At 56.1% G+C, this 18,753-nt stretch overlaps 1 protein-coding gene and 1 long non-coding RNA gene across 7 annotated transcripts; one reads left to right on the top strand and one right to left on the bottom strand.

Annotated features, from left to right (window-relative positions):
* Positions 1 to 87: 87 nt before the first annotated feature.
* Positions 88 to 5,906, bottom strand: ACHE (acetylcholinesterase (Cartwright blood group)). 6 transcript variants are annotated; one of them, XM_027042058.2, is made up of 5 exons: positions 5,755 to 5,906; positions 3,084 to 4,163; positions 2,234 to 2,718; positions 1,290 to 1,459; positions 602 to 1,177 (listed from the first exon to the last, which is right to left on the bottom strand). In XM_027042058.2, exons 2-5 carry the CDS (start codon positions 4,140 to 4,142, stop codon positions 1,047 to 1,049), a joined length of 1,845 nt encoding a protein of 614 aa, XP_026897859.1. In that variant the 5' UTR covers positions 4,143 to 4,163; positions 5,755 to 5,906; the 3' UTR covers positions 602 to 1,046. The 6 variants fall into 6 exon arrangements, with proteins under 6 accessions (XP_026897858.2, XP_026897859.1, XP_026897860.1 ...); XM_027042059.2 differs by having other exon boundaries at positions 3,084 to 4,166; positions 5,755 to 5,884; XM_053213585.1 differs by having other exon boundaries at positions 3,084 to 5,046; positions 5,755 to 5,878.
* Positions 5,907 to 6,431: 525 nt separating this feature from the next.
* LOC113594523 (uncharacterized) lies at positions 6,432 to 18,186 on the top strand. Its single transcript, XR_003414898.2, has 3 exons — positions 6,432 to 6,794; positions 17,704 to 17,783; positions 17,945 to 18,186. It is a non-coding gene; the product is annotated as an uncharacterized LOC113594523 (long non-coding RNA).
* Positions 18,187 to 18,753: the final 567 nt, after the last annotated feature.

The raw sequence follows: 18,753 nt of genomic DNA, 5'->3' as shown, positions 1-18,753 counted from the left end.
GTTCACCTAGCTCTGCACCCGCCCCTCCGTCTACTCAGTCCTGGTGTTTGAGGCCCTCTCCCCGCTCCCTAGTCGCGCACACTCCTGTGGCTGTAACAGTTTATTGGCAGCCCAGAGGGGCCAAGGCACCGCGGGGGGGGGGGGGGGTGGTGGAGGGGGGCTCGGCCCGAAACATGCAGAGGACGGGGAGCCTCCGGGGAAAGTCGGGGAGGTGGGCTTCTCTGTGTTATATCCCAGCCCTTAAATAAATAGTATATACAGCTAGGGGGCCGGGCGGGGCGGGCAGGGCGGGGAGACGTGGGGGTCCAGTCTGGGTCACAGGTCTGAGCAGCGATCCTGCTTGCTGTAATGGTCAAACTGGTTCTTCCAGTGCACCATGTAGGAGCTCCAGCGGTGGAACTCTGCCTTCCACTGGCGCTCCGCCTCGTCCAGCGTGTCTGCGGCCAGGGCGCCCGGCAAATGGGTTGGAGGAGGACAAGGGGAAGGTCGGGGAACGTACAAGGTGGGGGGCGTGAGTGCAGGAGGATACAAGGAGAACGCAGGATGGCACGTAGGACGGTGGAAAGAAGACCAGAAGAATACGCGAAAGACGAAGACCAAAGGAAGGATGAAGGTGGAGGCGGAGCCAGAGAAGGATGGCGGGAAGGAAGGCGGAGGGAGGAGAAAATGACCGGAAGATAGAGGGGCAGAAAGGATCAGAAGAGGGAGGATCCGTGGGTTGGTGGGGAAAAGAGAAGAGACAGAAATGGTTGACCGTTATAGCCCCTCAAGGGGGTGCTATCTAGCTCCTGGCCCTCCCTCTCCGCCGCCCCCCCCCCACCCCCCAGGCTCAGGCTCCAAATAATTCCATTTAAACAACAAAGTCGTGTGGGTCCCTGAGACGGGTCGTAAGTCACCACCCCCTCGCAGCACTGGCCAGTTTGAGTCTCTCTGTTTGAGGAAGGAGGGTGCGCTGGGTCGGAGATCCCTGAGTGGGGCCCTTCCCCACTGTCCGACCACTCCTTAGAGGAGGGGCCCCCTGAGGCCAGAGGGGTAAGTGGCCTTGGTCACAGCCGCAGGAGTCGGGAGAGGAGGAGGAAGAGGAGGAGGAGAAGGAGGGGCAGGGAAAGGCCGGGCCTGGGCCTCGGGGCAGCCTCCCCGTGGGCGGGGCCTGAGCAGGTGCTGGGAGCCTTCGAGGCTGGGGGGGGAGAAGAGAGGGGTTACACCCGGCCCGCTCCCACTCCCCTCTCTCTCTTCACTCCCCCTTTCTGCCCTCTCCCGCCAGCCCCTGCCCGCTGGCCCCTGCCTACCGGTTGCGCTGAGCAATTTGGGTAGGAAGCGGTTCCAGAAAGCGCAGGCCTGGGCGCGCAGCCCTCGCCGAACCTCCAGCGGCCGCAGGTCCAGGCTCACATACTGCTGCGCGCCCGCCGTGTATGGTGGCCACTGCGGGACTTTGGGGTCTCGGGGGTCATTGGGGTCCCTTCGGAAGGAAAGGGCAGGCTCAGCCTGGGGCAAGCCTGCCTCCCCCTCCCCTGCCCTTGGGACTGTGGCCTGGAGACCCAGAGCAGGAGGAGGCAGGCTGCTTCCTGACCTCCCCACCCCCCACCCCCCGCTCCCCCCACCCCCCCACCCCCCCGCCGTGCCCTTTTTTGCTCCGTGGAGAGCCCATCCCCTCCTTCCCACCACCGCCTTCGGCCCTCCTTCTCCCGGTCTCCCGAATCCCCCATCATCTGGAGCCAACCCTTTCCTCTGCCCTCCCTCTTTCTGCCTTTCCTTGTTTTACCCCTCCATCTTTGTCTTTGTTTCTCCACTTAAAAAACTGAGCCCTTACTATGTAACCAGGCCCAGTCCTCTTTCTTACAAACATCTTGTTTGCTTTTGCCAACACCCATGTGCTGTCCGATTTCCGGTCCCCTTTTTGGGACAGGTAAACTGGTGTGTGAGTATCCATGCATATGTGCATGCCACACAGCTGCCACAATCACCACTGGGCCGATTGAATCCAGTTCTGTACAGTTCAAGCTCCTCAGTACTATGGTAACTCCTTTGTCTCCTTGTCTCTCTTTTCTTTGCTTCCCTCCCCCTCTGTCCTTGTCTCTTCAGGAGCTGCCTCCCTGCTGTCCTCTCCAGTCTCCTTTCTTTTGTGAACTTTCCCCCCCTCTCTGGCCCTGTCTCTGCTTGTTTGCCTCTCCCCGTGTCCCCTGCTCTTGCTTCTCTGGCTCCCGGAGGCCCTCCTCCCCTCAGTACTACTGACCCTGTGCGGGCGAAGTTGGCCCAGTATCTCATCAGTCGCTGAGCAAAGGTTCTCTCCTCGGCGGTATAGTTTAGCGAGGGTTCCAGAGGGAGCCCAAAGATGAACTCGATCTCATAGCCATGGGGCACCCCCATCCAGAGGGGCCAGGAGAGCGTAGACGCACGGTGTTCAAAGATGTAGGCATAAACCCGAGCACCTTGGGCAGCCAGTCGCCCAGCCAGCTGGGCCACGGGGCACACGACGTTGTGATCGCCCACCACATCACTCATGGCCTCTCTCAGGCGTGCGGGGTCCTCAGGGTTCAGCCAGTCTGTGTAATGCAGGACCACAGCCTCGGCAGCTAGGTCACTCGCCTGGGGGACCCCGACCCGCACCCCGGCCAGGAACTGGGCCCGGCTGATGAGAGATTCGTTGTCTTTGCTGAAGCCTGGGGCCCCATAAACCAGAAAATAGGAGCCCTCATCCTTCACCACACCCACCAGCACCTGGGGGGACAGGATGGAGGAAGGGGGCGGGGTGGGGGGGGCACAGACAGACAGGCAGACAGAAACAGATGGACAAAGAGCCAAAGAGAGCAATAGTTATAGACCCAGAACCACGGAGGAAGAGACTATAAGGTTGGGGAAGGGACAGAGAGAAAGAGAAAATGTACCCACGTTTCCTTTTCTCTCTGTCCCACTGACCACCCTGGGATCTGAGGTCTCAGGGAGGAGGGTTTGGCCAGGGGCCAGAAGCCCAGGCCTTTGGGAGTTGGGTCTTGAGGTGCCTTCATGCCTGGGTCCCTGGGGGTGTGGGGTATGGGAGAACAGGCCTAGAGGAGTCAGCTCCACCCCGTCCAGCCACTAGTCACCTGCAGGCCGTGGAAGTCTCCAGCATTGATGAGGGCCTCGGGTGTGTCACTGAGGAAGTCTCCATCCACCACGGGCACGAAGGAGAAGCGGAAGACACTTTCCTGAGGCAGCACGTGCCACTCATGGTCCACCAGATCCTGAGCTGGCCGTGTCCTCAGGCAGGCGACCAGCTCTGTGTCATTGCCACCGGCACCGCCCGGGGGACAGCCTACGAGGCGTGCCAGCAGTGTGGCCCTGCGACGGGCCTCTCCCACACCCAATGTGGCCCAGGGGCCATTGGGTGCACCGCTCTGCAGCACAGCCCTGTGGAACAGGCCCCGGCTGGGAGGCGACAGCAGGTGCATGCCCACTGAGGCGGCACCGGCGCTTTCCCCAAACAGAGTCACTGACATTGGGTCTCCTCCGAAGGTTGCCACGTTGTCCTGTACCCACTGCAGTGCCAGCCTCTGGTCCAGTAGACCCACGTTGCCTGGGGCCTCCCGGCTCCCTGGTAGGGCCAAGAAGCCAAAGGCTCCTACCCGGTAGTTCATGGACACCAGCACGGTCCCCTCAGCCTGGGCCAGGAAGCGGCCATCATACACGTCCAGGGAGGAGGCCCCACTGTAGAAGCCACCCCCGTAGATCCAGACGAGGACAGGGGTGGGGGACGCAGGCCGGGGGTATGGTGTCCATACGTTGAGGTAGAGACAGTCCTCACTCAGCTCGCGGTTGGGGTTCCACATCTCGGTGCCCTCGAAGCCAGGGTACAAGGTGTCCACATATTGGTAGCAGACACTTTGGAAGGCTGTGGCGTCCAGCACCCCTGGCCAGGGCCGCTTGGGCTCCGGTGGCAGAAAGCGACGGGGGCCCACAGGTGGCTCTGCGAAGGGGATGCCCAGAAAAGCAGAGACAGGGCCTCCAGGGGCCATTAGGCGGATGCCCCGCAGCTGGCCCCCACGGACCGTCACCAGCAGCTCTGGGTCCTCAGCCTCTGCCCCTCCTCCCAGGAGGAAGAGGAGGAGGAGAAGGATTGGGGCAGCCAGGGAGGGCGTGTACAGGGGACACCAGGGGGGCCTCATGGCTGCCAGGGCAGGCAGGCTCTGCTGGGAGAAAGAAAGGCAGAGGGTGAAGGCCGGAGGCTGCCAGGAGCAAGGAGATTAGGTAACACTCTTGCCCAGGGGTTATCACTGAGCTGCAGAGGAGGTGGGGCAGGTTGGGAGAGAAATGGAGAGAGACAGGCAGAGACAAGGACACAGACAGGGAGAAGCAAGAGGGAACAGAGACAGGCACACAGACACAACACCCAGACAGATGAACGCAGGGAACCCAGATGAGGCCAGAGATGGGGGCAATACCTTCCCGAAGCTGCCCCACAGAGGGCCCACCACCCTCACCTCCTTCCCCCAACAGGGTGGACTGCGTTGGGCCTGGCGTGAGCAGTGTGGGCACCCACACCAGAGATCGCAGTCCACACACAGGCCACCCGACAGGGGCGGGGCCCTCACTGACGGGAGGCGCTGATGGGGAAGCTTGCGGTGGCGTGAAGGCGCAGGCTCTCTGGCGTTGGCCAGGGTCGGGGACCCTGGGGGGTGGGTTGGGCATTCAAGGGTGTGGGAGCTGCAGGTCCCAGGGCACCCCAAATCCCGCTTACTCCACACCCTGCCCCACCCTGCCCTTCCTCATCCACTGTCCGGCACGGGGTACCCGTGGGTGCCGGTCAGCTGCGCACTCGCCTCGCCCAGCCTCGGGGAACAGGCTCGTCAGCCCCGTCCCCCCCAGGACTCGAGTCCCCCATCCATCCGATGCTGAGGGGCACGCTGCCGCCAGTGGGGGGCAGTAGAGACCGAGAAAAGGACGGCGCTCCCCGCCCCGAGTCCGGGAGCCGGGAACTTGGGGCGGGGGTCTGGAGGCTCGCGGGCCTTGCGGAGGGGTCTGAAGGGCGAACCCGGACGCCTGTCTTCTCGGAGCTCCGGAGATCCCCGGCTGCAGGGGCGAGGGGGCTATTTTGGGGCAGCAGCTGCTGCGGTTCCGGCATCTCCAGCCAAGGGATCAAAATTCCCCGGGTCGGAACTCCCCCCCTCTCCCGGCGGTCACCTCTCACCCAACCAACACCCGCCGCCCTGCGGCTGGGGGGTGGTGGTGGTGGTGCTGGAGATTAACTAGGAAACCCGAGTGAGGCTAATTATAACTCGGGGCTTCCGCTGAGCCTCCCCTTTCCCCAAAATAGAGACGGAGTCCCCGTGGGAGGGGGACGCCTGGGCCTGGAAGGGGGCTTCGGCTGGGCGCTGCGCAGGGGCGCTGCGGTTGCGGGATCTGGAGGGGGGGGGCAGCCAGCCCGGCGCCAGGAACCTGCGCAGCTCGGGTTCCGCCCCAAGCAGGGGGCGTCGGCCAGTGGTCTCAGACTTGGGCGGGCGGGGGAAGGGACGCTCGGGGGTCCCCACAGGAATTCCAGAGCAGAGGCGGCGGCCGGCCCCGCGGGGTGCAGGCTCCCGCGCGGGCGACCGTAAGTATTTGGCGGAGAGGCAAGAGTTAAGGATGAGTGTGGGGCGGCGGGGGGCGTCGCTGGGCAGGCCCGGGGGCGCGGGGGGCGTCCCGTTTGGGGGCCTGGATCCCTCCGAGAGCGCACATTTTCCCCGGACGCGGAATGGGCCGCGGGCCGGGGGAGGGTCCCGGCCGAGGCGGAAGACTCACCTGAGGCGGCCGAGCCGGGCCGGGCCGCGCCGGGAGCTGGAGGCGGCCGATGTTCCCCGGCGCAGGCTGAGCCGACTCTGACAGCCGCCGCCTCCGGCCCCCCGCACACACCCCCTCCGGGCCGCACGGCGCCCCCGCCCGCCCCCGCCCCCGCCCACTGTCTCCGCCCCCGCCCCTCCCCGCCTCCGCGGGCTGCCACCTGCCCTCCCTCTCCCTCCCTCGGAGCCGAGACCCGGAGACCCCGGGGCCCAGACGGGTTCCAGTGACAGACGCTGACAGACGGACAGACACACGGTGACACGACCGAAAGACCCGCCGCGGCGGAGCAGACACGCACAGTGTCAGACGGACAGAAGCTGCGGAGACACACGCAGACGGACACTCTCATGCAGTGACAGCTCCAGACAGAGACCGACATTCACAGACGGACGGACACACGCTCGGACACACTGACAACCTCAGTCGGGGCTGGGGCTGAATAAGTGAACATCCTTGGCCACGACACGGGAGGTGGGGGTGGCATGGGAGGACTGGCACGTTGAAAGTGTGGCTGAGGACCCCCTTAGGGGAGAAAAGGTGACGTGCGACACTCCTGGGGGATGAGGGCACACCTGTGGGAATGAAGATGAGACCATGAGATCACGAGTGGAAATGAAGGGGGGCCCACGGAAGAAGACCCTCGGGGGGGGAGGGAGGGGTGACTCGGGGACACCCCAGAAGGCCAAACGTGGTGGCACGCGCAAGGCTGCGGGGCGAGGCCGCACTCCGCTGCCGCAGTGGAAACTTCCGGAACCCCCGCGGGTGGGTTTGCACTGGTTCCCTGACGGGTGACCTGGGACTTTCGTCACCAGGGTCCGGTCGGGGCATGACATCACCAGACCAGGCTCTCATTGGCCGCCGCGGCCAGCAGGTGGGAGCGGCCTGGACCCGGAGCCCCCAGCCTGATCTGTAGGGCCTGAGCCGCCAGGACCCCCACGACCCACCCTCCAGAGGGTCACCCATGGGAACAGTGCGGCCGCGGCGGCGTCCCCACGCCCGAGGTGAGGGTGGCAAAGGCGCGCCGCGGTGTGCCCGCAGGAGAGCGCCGCGCGGAGAGGCCTTCCACTCCCGGAGCGTTGGGCTCAGGCGCCCAGGGCCCACTGCGTGGGAGACCGGCCGGCGCGGGCGAGCGTCGGGGCGTGCGTGCGCGCGGCGGTGCGGGGTGCTGCGCGGGGCGTGCGGGCGCGCGCACGTTGACTCGGGCGCCCAGCGCCCCGCAGCGTCCCGGCCCGCGGCCGCCGGTCCGCTGCAGCTAGGGGTCGGCGTCCCCCGGTCTCCGGGGTGGGGGTGGGGGGGGTCCCCCGAATCCAGAGACGTTCCCTGCCCCGGGCCGCGCAGTCCTGGCTCTCCAAGCTGGATGCCCCCTCCTGCCTCCCTCTCCCGGCGCCTGCCAGTCCCGCGGGAAGCGACCGCCCCAGGCCCGCGACCCGCGCTGGGTCCCCTCTCCGCTCTCGCACGACGGCCGCCAGGTGGCGCCAAAAGGAGCCTCTTCGGGCCTCGGAGACCGGGATGGGGCGCGGGGTGCGGCGATTAACCTCACCACGGTCTGTTCCCACCGTTTTCACTTTCCGCCCTTCGCTCTTTACGCACCCCAAATACCCTGCGTGGACACCGAGGTTCCCTACATCCGGCTTTCAACGTCCTGGCCCCACTGGTGGAGAGCTCCCCATGGTTCCAAACCACGTCCCCAGTTCCACTCCCTAAAGAGCAGGCATAGGGCTGTGGGTTTGGGTAAGGGGCAGAAAAATGGACAGTCGGTGTTGCTGAGGGAGAAAAGACTCCGAGGCAGGTTTCTGAGCGCAGGCGTCTCACCTGACTTTTCAAATCATGAGGCCCTAAGGAGGTCAGGGACCACGTTAGTTGTGAGCTAGTGATACCTTACGTGACTCGGAAGGTGAAAGGACAAGGCACGGTTCGTGGGGTCGAGCCTCGCGATGGGCTCTGAGCTGGCAGCGTGGAGCCTGCTTGGGAGTCTCTCTCCCCCTCTCTCCCTGCTCCTCCCCTGCTCGTGCTCGCTCGCTCTCTCCCTCTCTGTCTCTCAAAATAAATAACAAATAAACATTAAAGAAGGAGAGAATGTCTAATCAGAGGAATCTGCGAGTCTGCATGGAGTCCTAGGGCATGCAGTTCCTGGGCCTGCGTAGTCCGTGCGGCTAGGGTTCTATGGCTGCAAGAGGATCTGAGAGATGTTCTGAGGGGCCACAGGTGTGTCCTCAGCCTGAGGTTTGTCCCAGGATTGTGAGGATGGAGGAGGCCATGCAGATTGTGTCCCATCTCAGACAGTCTTTAAATTAGCAAGGAGCCACCTGAGAGAGCCAGGATAGAGGATCCACATGGCAGTGGAGTCAACCTTGGCCTGCAGGTCTTGATTCCTGGGTTCTCGCCCAGTGCTCTGCTGTCAGGGAGACTTCTGGGAAGTCCCACTCCTCGTCTGGGCCTCAGTCTCCCCATGTGTAAAATGGTGGATTGGACTTGAGTGTCCATCGGAATCACGAGGACCACCAGAGGGACAGATCCATCTGGGGTTGGGTGGCGTCCTTAACGTGTGCGGTTTTAGTAAGTCGTTAGGACAGTCCCGTGAGGGTGGTCTGAGGCTCACATGAGGAGCATTCTGGACCAGGTGTCCCCGCAGTCAGTCCAAACTGACCTTTTGAGGACCAACAGCCTGTGTGGGTCAGAAGAAGGTGCTGCTGGACAGTCAACAGGTACATGGGCTAACAGGGACGCCCTTGGCCACAAAGGGAGATGGTCACAGATTTGAGCCTGTTCTTAAAAATGGATAGAAATTTCAGGAACGTTCCTCTTTTACCTTGAGCTTCTCCCTAACCTTGAACACAGGGACCTCACCTATCTAGCCACGACACCTTTCCCTATATGGTTCGACATAGTAACCTCCCCCGCATCCTTCTGACCCCACCCTCCACAGCTGTCACTACAAGGGTGTCCTTGATTCTCCCATGGAAGAATCTGTTCATCCAGGAATCAGCCTTGCGTTGACCACCAGTCACACACACTGCACTTTGGTTTATAGTGCATTGGCCAGAACTTAATCCTAAGGTCATAACTGGCTACGCCAGATGGTCAGAGATGTAGTTTTTGTTCTACGTATTCACCTAAAACTTGTCGGTTCTAATACTAAGGGAGGAAAGGGAGCGGACACTGGGGGATAGCCATCCTCTGCCAAACCCCACGGTGCCTGCCTTTGCCTCCTTTAGTGTAGGACTGAAACACACTTCTACTTTTTAAAAAATGTTTATTTATTTGTGAGAGGGGGAGGGGCAGAGAGGGAGGCGGACAGAGGATTGGAAGCAGACTCTGTGCTGACGGCCAAGAGCCCGACGCGGGGCTCGAACCCACAAACCATGAGATAATGACCTGAGCCGAAGTCGACGCTTAACCGACTGAGCCACCCAGGCATCCCTGAAACACACTTCTAAAATGCAATTTGCAACAACGTGGATGGAACTAGAATGTATTATGCTAAGCGAAATAAGTCAGAGAAAGATAGCATATGATTTCACTCGTGGAATTTAAGAAACACAACAGAGGAACATAGGGGTAGGGAAGGAAAAATAAGGTAAAACAGAGAGGGAGGCAAACCATTAAGAGACTCTTAAATACAGAGAAGGAACTGAGGGTTGCTGGAGGGGAGGTGGGGGGGGGCATGGGCTAAATGGGTGATGAGTATTAAGGAAGGCACTTGTCGGGATGAACACTGTGTGTTATACGCAAGTGATAAATCACTACATTCTACTCCTGAAACCATTATTACACTATGTATTAATTAACTTGGATTTAAATAAAAATTTTAAAAAAGGAAAACAAAAAAGGGCTCAACTCTGGCATGGCGCCCCCAACATCTTCTGTGATCCCACCGCACATCTTCCCACCGCACTCTGTGATTTTTGTGGGCCGTGACCCCCTGCTCCAGCTGCTTTCCCACGGAAACGGCTGTTTCCCACGCCATCCGCTGGAGGGCGCTGGCCGGGAGGCTGAGGCCCTGCTGCTGCTGCTGCTGCTGCTGCTGCTGGTGGCGTTGAGCGTCTTCGTCGCGAGCTTCCAGAGAAGGGGCGGCCAAGGCGAGAGCGCGCGGGAGGGGGGTGGGGCGGCAAAGGGGTCCCAGACAGGCGGCGGCCCGGCTCTGGCGACGCAGCGCCCAGACCCGGGTCCTTCCACCCTCCCCGCGTGCAGAGCAAGGCGGGGGTTGTTGGTCCCGGATGTCCTCAGGGGCTGCCCCCTCTTAAGGCTGGGGGGCGCCAGATGAGGCCACTGCCCCATCCCCATTCAGCGGGGTCCTTGACCTGAAGAGTGGGGGCATGAGCCTGGCAAGATACTTTCCTCCCCTCGCTCCACCCCATCATGTGACCTCTTCTGAAAACTGGCCTAAAATGCATACTTGATCCAAGTTACACGAGTTCACATGATTCCTGCTCAGAATCGCCCATCCATCCTATTTGTACCTTTTTCCTCTTTTGCCAGTTTTGAGCATTTCACACAACGTAGAGCCTGTCTCTGGATAGACTCGTTTTATTGTCACAGCTCTGTGAAATATTTAACCGCTTTTTAGTATTCCCTATGCAGTTAACCAAACATCCTTTGGCTTATTCTCACCCCCTTTCTGGCTGGGGGGAGGGTGGAGTGGGGGTGGCATATCCTTGTGCCGCTGGATTGGGTAATTACAGACATCAGTCTGCTTCTCGGGGTTGATCTCTGCTTGTGAGCTGTAATGGTTCCCAAAGGAGTCAAATGTGTTATTTCACCGAGAGTGCATTTAGCCCCACGTTTACCATTTATCTGCCCTGGTGTCAGAACCTCAGAGCAACTCAGGATCCTCAAAGGAGCTCAGCATCCACCTGACGGGGTCTCTGGTGTCCTGATCCGCTCCCTGCTCAGATCCTGGTTCCACACAGGCACCAGCCACCACGGATGCTGGTTTTGGTTTAAATGTTAGCAAGGCATGTTGGATGACTTCTGGGAAACAGCTGGTGAGGTCGCACTGGGTACTGTCTGCATTTGGCACCCAGGGGGCTCCTGAAAACATTCCCAGCTGCTCCCGGCTTCCCTGCAGATATCAGCCAGCCAGTGAGAGCCATCCCAGGGCAGAGGTTCCTTGGATGAACCTGGCTGTGGTTCCAGCGACAGGAAGCATCGGACACACAAGTTGGGGGGGGGGGCTTTCTGGGATCCCTCATCTTGTCTGGGGACAGCGCAGGCTGGCTGCAAGGTCGGCTGTATGGCCAGCGGTCCTGTGGACAGCTGGAGCCCCGGGGTGAATATCCACAATACTGGGGACACCAGAGTGGGGTCGGTGAGTGGCCCAGATCCAGCGTTATGTCCACATGAGTGTTTACTGGGGGCTTGTAGTTTAGCAGCCGCTGGCCCCGATGCTTTGCTAAACGTTCAATTCTGGCCGATGACATTTGCAGTGGCCGGGTGTACCTGTTCTTTATCCTTGGAATGGAACAGTCGGGAAATCGAAACTGATGCACACGGAGGTTACGTTTTTGCTTATGTCCTCAGCTGATAAGTGGAGGCCCTGGATTCAGATTGAGAACTCTGTCCTGTGATAGGGTTGGCTTGCTTTGGAGTCACTCGTCTTTTCTGTGACTTCCAGGTAATTAACTCCCGGCGTCCAAGACAAGAAAAAGCGTGGGGCAGGTCTCTGCACAAGTCTCCTGTGCTTCCTGGACACTTCCTCCCTGCCTCCCACTCTCCAGAGACCATCTCCCTTCTGTCCCTCCTCCCTCACCCTCCATTTCTCTCCCTCCCTCTCAGGCCTCACTCGGGTCTGGGTGAGAGGCCCCAGCAAGTGGGGACGGGGCAGAGAGTGAGGGAGAGAGAGAATCCCAAGCAGGCTCTGCTCCATCAGTGCAGAGCCCGATGTGGGGCTTGAATCCGTGAAACTGTGAGATCATGACCTGAGCCGAAACCAAGAGTCAGGCGCTTAACCAACTGAGCCACCCAGGTACCCCTTTAATGTTTATTTTTGAGAGAGAGAGAGGAGGGGGGGGAAAGAGAGAAAGAGGGAGAGAACAGAGCACAAACGGGAGGGGCAGAGAGAGAGAGGGAGACAAAGAATCCAAAGCAGGCTCCAGGCTCTGAGCTGTCAGCACAGAGCCCGATGTGGGGCTCCAGCTCACGAACTGCAAGGCCATGACCTGAGCCAAAGTTGGACGCTTAACACACCTAGGTGCCCCTCAACTTCTTTTTTAAAAAGTAAGGTCTACACCCGATGTGGGGCTCGAACCCAGGACCCTGAGCTCAAGGGTCGCATGCTCTACCAACTGACCCAGCCGGGAGCCCCCATAAATTCTTAAATAAACAAACAAAGCTAGGAGAAAACGTGTGCTTTACAGAAGTAACTTTTCCAACCCGAAAACAAACCAACCCAAACCAAAGCAGACTTTGGAAACAACAAGATTGTAAGTAACAGGAAGTAAAAACTGAGTGGCTGCTTATAGCCTTTGCTACTCAGCAAATGGTTCATCAGTTTGGTTCAAAGCTTCAATCGTATTTTAAGTGAGTGTTTACTGTTCAGTATTCTGTTGATACTCATGGCGCCCCCAGTATTTATAGGAAAGCAGTGGCTGTTCCTGGACTGACTGTGGGGTAGGCGTGTGTTAACAGAACTTTCTGAGACACCAGGCTCTGGAAGAAAACTAGACAAGAGGGAAGAAATAAATGTCAGTGAGAGGTAAGACTCAATTTCCCTGATTTGATATCACTTTGTTGAACCATCAGAAAAGTCCTCAACCTAACCTGGACTGCCTCGCACCCAATCGTCAGAAGTCAATGATCATATGAGAAATGTTTGCATAAACTTTTTGTGAGTTTTTTTTTAAAAACTCTATAAATGGTGCCATTCATTTCTTTAACTTAACATAAGCATTTTCTCTTAAGGGGATAAAGCCTATGCTTAAGTTTACTAGGACCTTTGTTCTCTTTGGAATCAGAAACAATAGCATATGAAGTCATATTATCTTCGGGAAACTGGCAAGCTGTTGCCCTCTCATTCCCTCCCTGGACTTCCCTTTCTCAAGCCAGAGTGTTTATATTAAGTCATAAAGCCTGGGATGAATTTATAGAAACTATATTAAAGCAGGAGTGATAAAGTGAAATTACCAATAAGAAAGTTAAAAACAGAACTGGCTGGTACTTGGAAATGTTACTTTATGGTCTTAGGTTCCTGAGTAGCGTGAGCAGAGCACTTGATTTTATTCTAGGAATCACTCTGCATGCATAAAACAAACAAGGAAGGAGAGAGGGAGAGACACGCAGAGAGAGAGATTAATGGGAAAAGTTACACACGGAATAAACTTCCCCTGGAAACAGAAGTTTCAAAAACCATTTTGAAAACCATTTTACCCATGACAATCCTGAGTCATAGACATACCACAGACATACAGATGACCGCCAGGCACAGGAAAAGCTGCTCAATATCACTCGTCAGGAAAATGCAAATCAAAACCACAATGAGATTTCATCTCACACCTGTTAGAACAGCTGTCCTCAAAAACACAGGAAATAACAAGTGCTGGTGAGGATGCAGGGAAAAGGAAACCCATGTGCACTGTGGGTGGGGGCGTAAATTAAATTGGTGGAGTTGCTATGGAAACAGGATGGAGGTCCCTCAAAAAATGAAAAATAGAACTAACATAGAGTCCAGCAATCCCACTTCTGAGTATTTATTAAAGGAAACAAAAACACTAACTTGAAAAGATATCTGCACCCCTCCCTTCACCCGTTATTTGCAATGTTACTCACAATGACCAAGACATGGGAACAACATGGGCTCCTGGGTGGCTCAGTCGGTTGAGCTTCTGACTCCTGGTTTTTGCTCAGGTCATGATCCCAGGGTCATGGGATTGAACCCTGCATCAGGCTCCACACTGAGCACTGATCCTGCTCGAGTCTCTCTCTCTCTGCCCCTCTCCCTGGCTCGTGCTCTCTCTCAAATAAAAAAAATAATAAAAAATAAAAGTTGCTAAAAGTATACATAAAAAAAAAAAGACAAGGGGCACCTGGGCGGTTAAGCGTCCAACTTTGGCTCAGGTCATGATCTAACGGCTTGTGAGTTCGAGCCCTGCATCGGGCTCTGTGCTGACAGCTCGGAGCGTGGAGTGTGCTTCTGATTCTGTGTCTCCCTCTCTTTCTCTGCCCCTCCTCCACTCATGCTCTGTCTCTGTCTCTCTCAAAAATAAATAAACATTAAAAAAATTAAAAAAAAATAGAAACAACCTAAGTGTCCATTGATGGATGAATGGATAAAGAAAATGTCTCACACACACACACACACACACACACACACACACATTATTCAGCCATAGGAGGGAAATCCTGCCATTTGCAACAACATGAATGAACCTTCTGACCATTATGTTAAGTGAAACATAACTCAGAGAAAGACAGGTAGCATATGATCTCACTTATATGTAGAATCTAAAAAAGCCAACAAAACAAAACTGATCTCATAATGCAGAGAACAAACTGGTGGTTGCCAAAGGTGGGGGGTGGAGCGGAGGGAGGGTGAAATAAGTAAAGGTCAAAAGGTACAAACTTCCAGTTACAAATAAGGAAGTCCTGGGGCACCTGGGTGACTCAGTTGGTTGAGCGTCCAACTTTGGCTCAGGTCATGATCTTGCGGTTCGTGAGTTCGAGCCCCACATCAGACTCACTGCTGTCAGGCTGTCAGTGCAGAGCCCGTTTCAGATCCTCTGTTCCCCTCTCTCCGCCACTCCTCACTTGCACTCTCCCAAAAATAAATAAATGTTAAAAAAAATAGAAATATTAAAAAAAAAAGTAAGTCCTGGGGATGGGACCATGTGACATGGTTAGCAATACTGAACTGCGTATTTGACAGCTGCTAAGAGCGTGGGTCTCAGAAGTTCTCATCACAAGAAAAAGATGTGTATGTAGCAATGGATGTTAACTACACTTGTGTGGTAATCATTTATATATATATATGTGTGTGTGTGTGTATATATATATATTCTCCCATCTCCCACCATTACTGATGCGGGGCTTGAACTCACAAACTGTGAGATTATGACCTGAGCTAAAGTCGGAGGCTCAACTGACTGAGCCACCCAGGGGCCCCTCTTCTTGTTTTAAAAGTTTATTTACTTATTTTGAGAGAGAGAGAGTGTGTGAGCTCAATTGGGGGAGGGGCAGAGAGCCATGGGGAAGAGAGAGAATTCCACAGAGCCTGACGCGGGGCTTGAACCTACACACTGCGAGATCATGATCTGAGCCAAAACCAAGAGTTGGATGCTTAACCGACTGAGCACCCCACCCCCCGGCGCCCTTGTCTTAATCTCTTCTACAAAGTGTCCAGAAGTGACACCAGATGTTACCGTCTCTGCTCCTCACACCATGCCACGTATTCACACAGGACCCCGTGTTGAAGGTACCTCCTTCCCACTTCCAGGGCTTCTGTGAGCACATTGCCAAATCTCCTCGGTTCTGGGGGAGGGGGCCTCCCCCCACTTTTCTGACATAACTGCAGCGTCCAGTTTCTCCATTATAGGAGTTTCCTCTCCTTCACTATGGGTAGTTCTCCCATAACCTTGACTACTGGGTTGAGCCCATCGGCACCTCAGATTCTATCATCTCCATTAGCACAGCTCTGAGAAGCACCCAAAGACCAGCCGGGGACTTGGTCCTATCTGCCAGGGTCGCTGATAAACCACAGCTACCACCAGGATCCCAGCTGTGATAGGTTGTCATTGTTCAGTATATTTGTTTTCCCTCCCTGGAGTGGATTATATCTCCCCACCCCACTGATAGCAGGCTTGGCATCAGAAGCATGGTGCCTCTCCCCGAGGAGACATTCCTGTCCTTCAAACTCAGGGCAACTCGCTTTGTGACTTGCTTTGGCCAACAGAGTGTGCATGGAAGGTATGAGGGTCATGTCTGCAAAGAAGCCTTAGGAGCCAGCCCATGGCTTTGTCATCTGTCATTTCGCACTGCTATGAGACTGCAGTGTCCCAGATAGGGGCTGCTCCGTCAGCCTGGGTCCCTGAGTGAAGAGCACAGATGTTAGGGTGGACGAGGAGAATGAGTGAGAAAGAAACCTTTGCTGCGTAAGCCACTGGGTCTTTAGGATTGTTTATCTCAGCATCACCTGGTGTCTCCTGACTAATCACTGGTTCCACCCGTCTCAAAGCCGAGTATCAGCTTTTCACCTGCCATCATCCAAATCGGCGCCCCCTTCCCCACTCATCATGACTTCAGAGACAACTGTGGTCAGCACCTTGACTCCTACTACCTGACGCCATCCATGATAATTGCTACCACAATTCAGATTATGACACAGTGCAGGGGACGGTGAGCACTTTGACCTAACCTCTCCAGCAAGCCTGACTCACTCGCGGGGAGAGAGGGAGTGACCTGCCCTTGGTCTTATTTTTACACTTTGTCCCTAAACATTGGCTTTTGGGGGGTGGTTCCAGCCTGTACTTTCCCGGATTCGTGTCTTCCCCCAGGTACCTGTGACAATGGTGGGACCTTGGAGAGAGGCCAGTGCCCCTCACTGTTTTCCCATGAACTGCACTTTAATGTCACCTGGACTGTGGGGTGAGGTGCTGGTGCTGGAAAGGGGTCACTTGGTAGGTGTCACCAATGATGGGGCTAACCTCACTAGCCTCAGCCCCAGTCTGCCCACCTCTGCCTCTTCTCCCCAGAAGGCTTCTTGTCTGTCTCAAACCCTGCCCGGGGCCATTTTCATTTCTGGAGCCCCCTCTGGGTCTCGGTTGTACATGCGCGGCCTCCAGAAAGGCTAAATCTGACGCAGTGGCGCCTCCCAGCCCCAGGGTAGCACGGTGGCACAAGTGGCTGAGGCGGTTGCTGCCGTGTTGCTTCCTTTCCAGGTTTCTCACGAAGGCTGGGGCCCAGCATGGGGAGGCGGCATTCTCCAACGGCAGCAAGGGCACTGCCTCCAGCAGTTTTCGAGGGACTGTCCCTTCCCCTGGTCAGGTGGGGCTCCGCGAGCTCGGGAGGCAAAGTGGCCACTGCCCCAGCTCAGAATGCACAGGTGTCACCTTCCCCTCCTGGGGAGGCATTCAGATGACTAATACCTGCCACTAAATGATTATTAAGTGCCATGGGAGAGATGTCGGTAGCAAGCACCATTACATTTCGGGAATGAGAGAGGTCACTTCCTGTTCACACATGGCTTCCTGGTGGAGGAGGGAAAGAAGCAAAGCCGTAAGGATTTTCCTAGGCTGAGAGGAAGAGAAAGGGAGGTGGACGGGGTGTTACTAGCGTAGGAAACAGCTCAGGCAAAGGCCTGAGGGTAGGAAAGCCTGAGACGAAGAAGCTCGTTGGCTGGAGTAGAAGGAAGTCGGGTAGCAGAGGGAGGTAAAATGAAAGGGTGGATGGGGAGGAATCAGGGGCCTGATGCTGGGTTGGGACCCATCTCCCCGGGAGCCCGGTGACCCCTGCAGCAGGGTCCGTTCGCCTCTGTGTCCTCAGCACAGTGACTGGCATATTGTGCTTTGTTCCCAACACTGGTGCTTGACCATAAATCCCATCCCGCGGAGACTCTTCTGAAAAACAACGAATACCTTTCCGAAAACGAACGTTTTCGTATTGTGCCAACTGGTCAAAGATGTTAAGAAATCGAAGTGGAGGATCCCAAGAAGGGCTCAGCTCCCTGTGGGCTCCTTACCCTGAGCCTCCTCTGCTGGGTTGCTGTCCAGCCCTGGGCACGCCCTCCTCTGGCTGATTTATCTTTTTATTCCTTTGCTCACTTCCCCAACTTGACCACACACACGCACACACGCACACACACACGCACTCAGAGGCCAGAGAAAGATGCAGCGCGACTCAAAGAGGCCAGGTGCGTGTCTGGTGCTTAGCCAGCCCTGCTTGGTGAGTACCCACAGTGCCCCATGTTTGCAATTCCTTCAGCGACTCTGGGTCGTGACGCGCTCGCCCGTGAGATGTGAGAGGCACACACCTTCAAGCAGCTCCCAGTGAGCCTGGCATAGGTGAGCTTGCCAGCCATCCCCCGGCCCAGTCCCTGCCCCGCAAGTCTCGGGTCTCAAAAAAAGAGAAGGATTCACAGGGTTCCCCTTGGCGAAGACTCCAAGGCCTGAGGGATTACTGTATGGAATTTTATATTCATAATTTTATATTCTTTTCTTTGTAGAGAAACCCCCAATTGTGGCGAATGGCACTTTGATCTCTTCCTTCAAATATTTGCCCCTGGACTCAAGTCCTTTCCTACACCCACCTCTACCTCCTCCGAGCTTTCTGGACCCCCTTCACTCTTCAGGTCACCGGAACAGAGGCACCATCTAACTGTGTCACCTTGTGCTGGAGCTGACGTCACCTCCTGGTCTGAATTCACATGGGAAAGCCATTTCTTGACTGAATGGGACTTCCATGGAAGAATCCACTTTCCTGGGAAGCAGCCTGCATTACCTTATGTTTGAAATTATTATTGTTACTGGCTTTTTTACTGATAGTAAGCATTCATTTTTAAAAACTGTGGTAAAATATGCATAACATAAAATTTACCATCTCACCCATTTTTAACTGTATGGTTCAGTGGTATTAAGTACATTCACATTATTGGGCAACCGTCACCACCACCCATCTGTGTAGCTCCTCTCATCTTGTAAAACTGAAATTCTATGCTCATTCAATAACAATTTCCCGTTTTCTCCCCCCACCCCCTCCTCACCAGCCTCTGGGAACCACTATTCACTTTCAACAGTGATCTCAGTAGAGATCGTTTGTCTCTTGGATCGCGAGTCTCTTGTAGACACAGTTGGAGCGTGAGTTTTTACCCATTCTGCTCATTTCTGTCTCTTGACTTTAATTTCACCTTGGAGGACTCCTTGAAACATTTCTTGAAGGACAAGTCAGTGGTCATGAACTCTCTCAGCTTTTGTTTATCTGGAAATGTCTCTTTTTTTAAATGTTTGTTTGTTTTTGAGACAGAGAGGGAGAGAG

This window comes from Acinonyx jubatus, chromosome E3 (assembly GCF_027475565.1).
Source record: "Acinonyx jubatus isolate Ajub_Pintada_27869175 chromosome E3, VMU_Ajub_asm_v1.0, whole genome shotgun sequence".
NCBI lineage: Eukaryota > Metazoa > Chordata > Mammalia > Carnivora > Felidae > Acinonyx > Acinonyx jubatus.
This window is presented reverse-complemented; position numbering and strand designations above follow the sequence as displayed.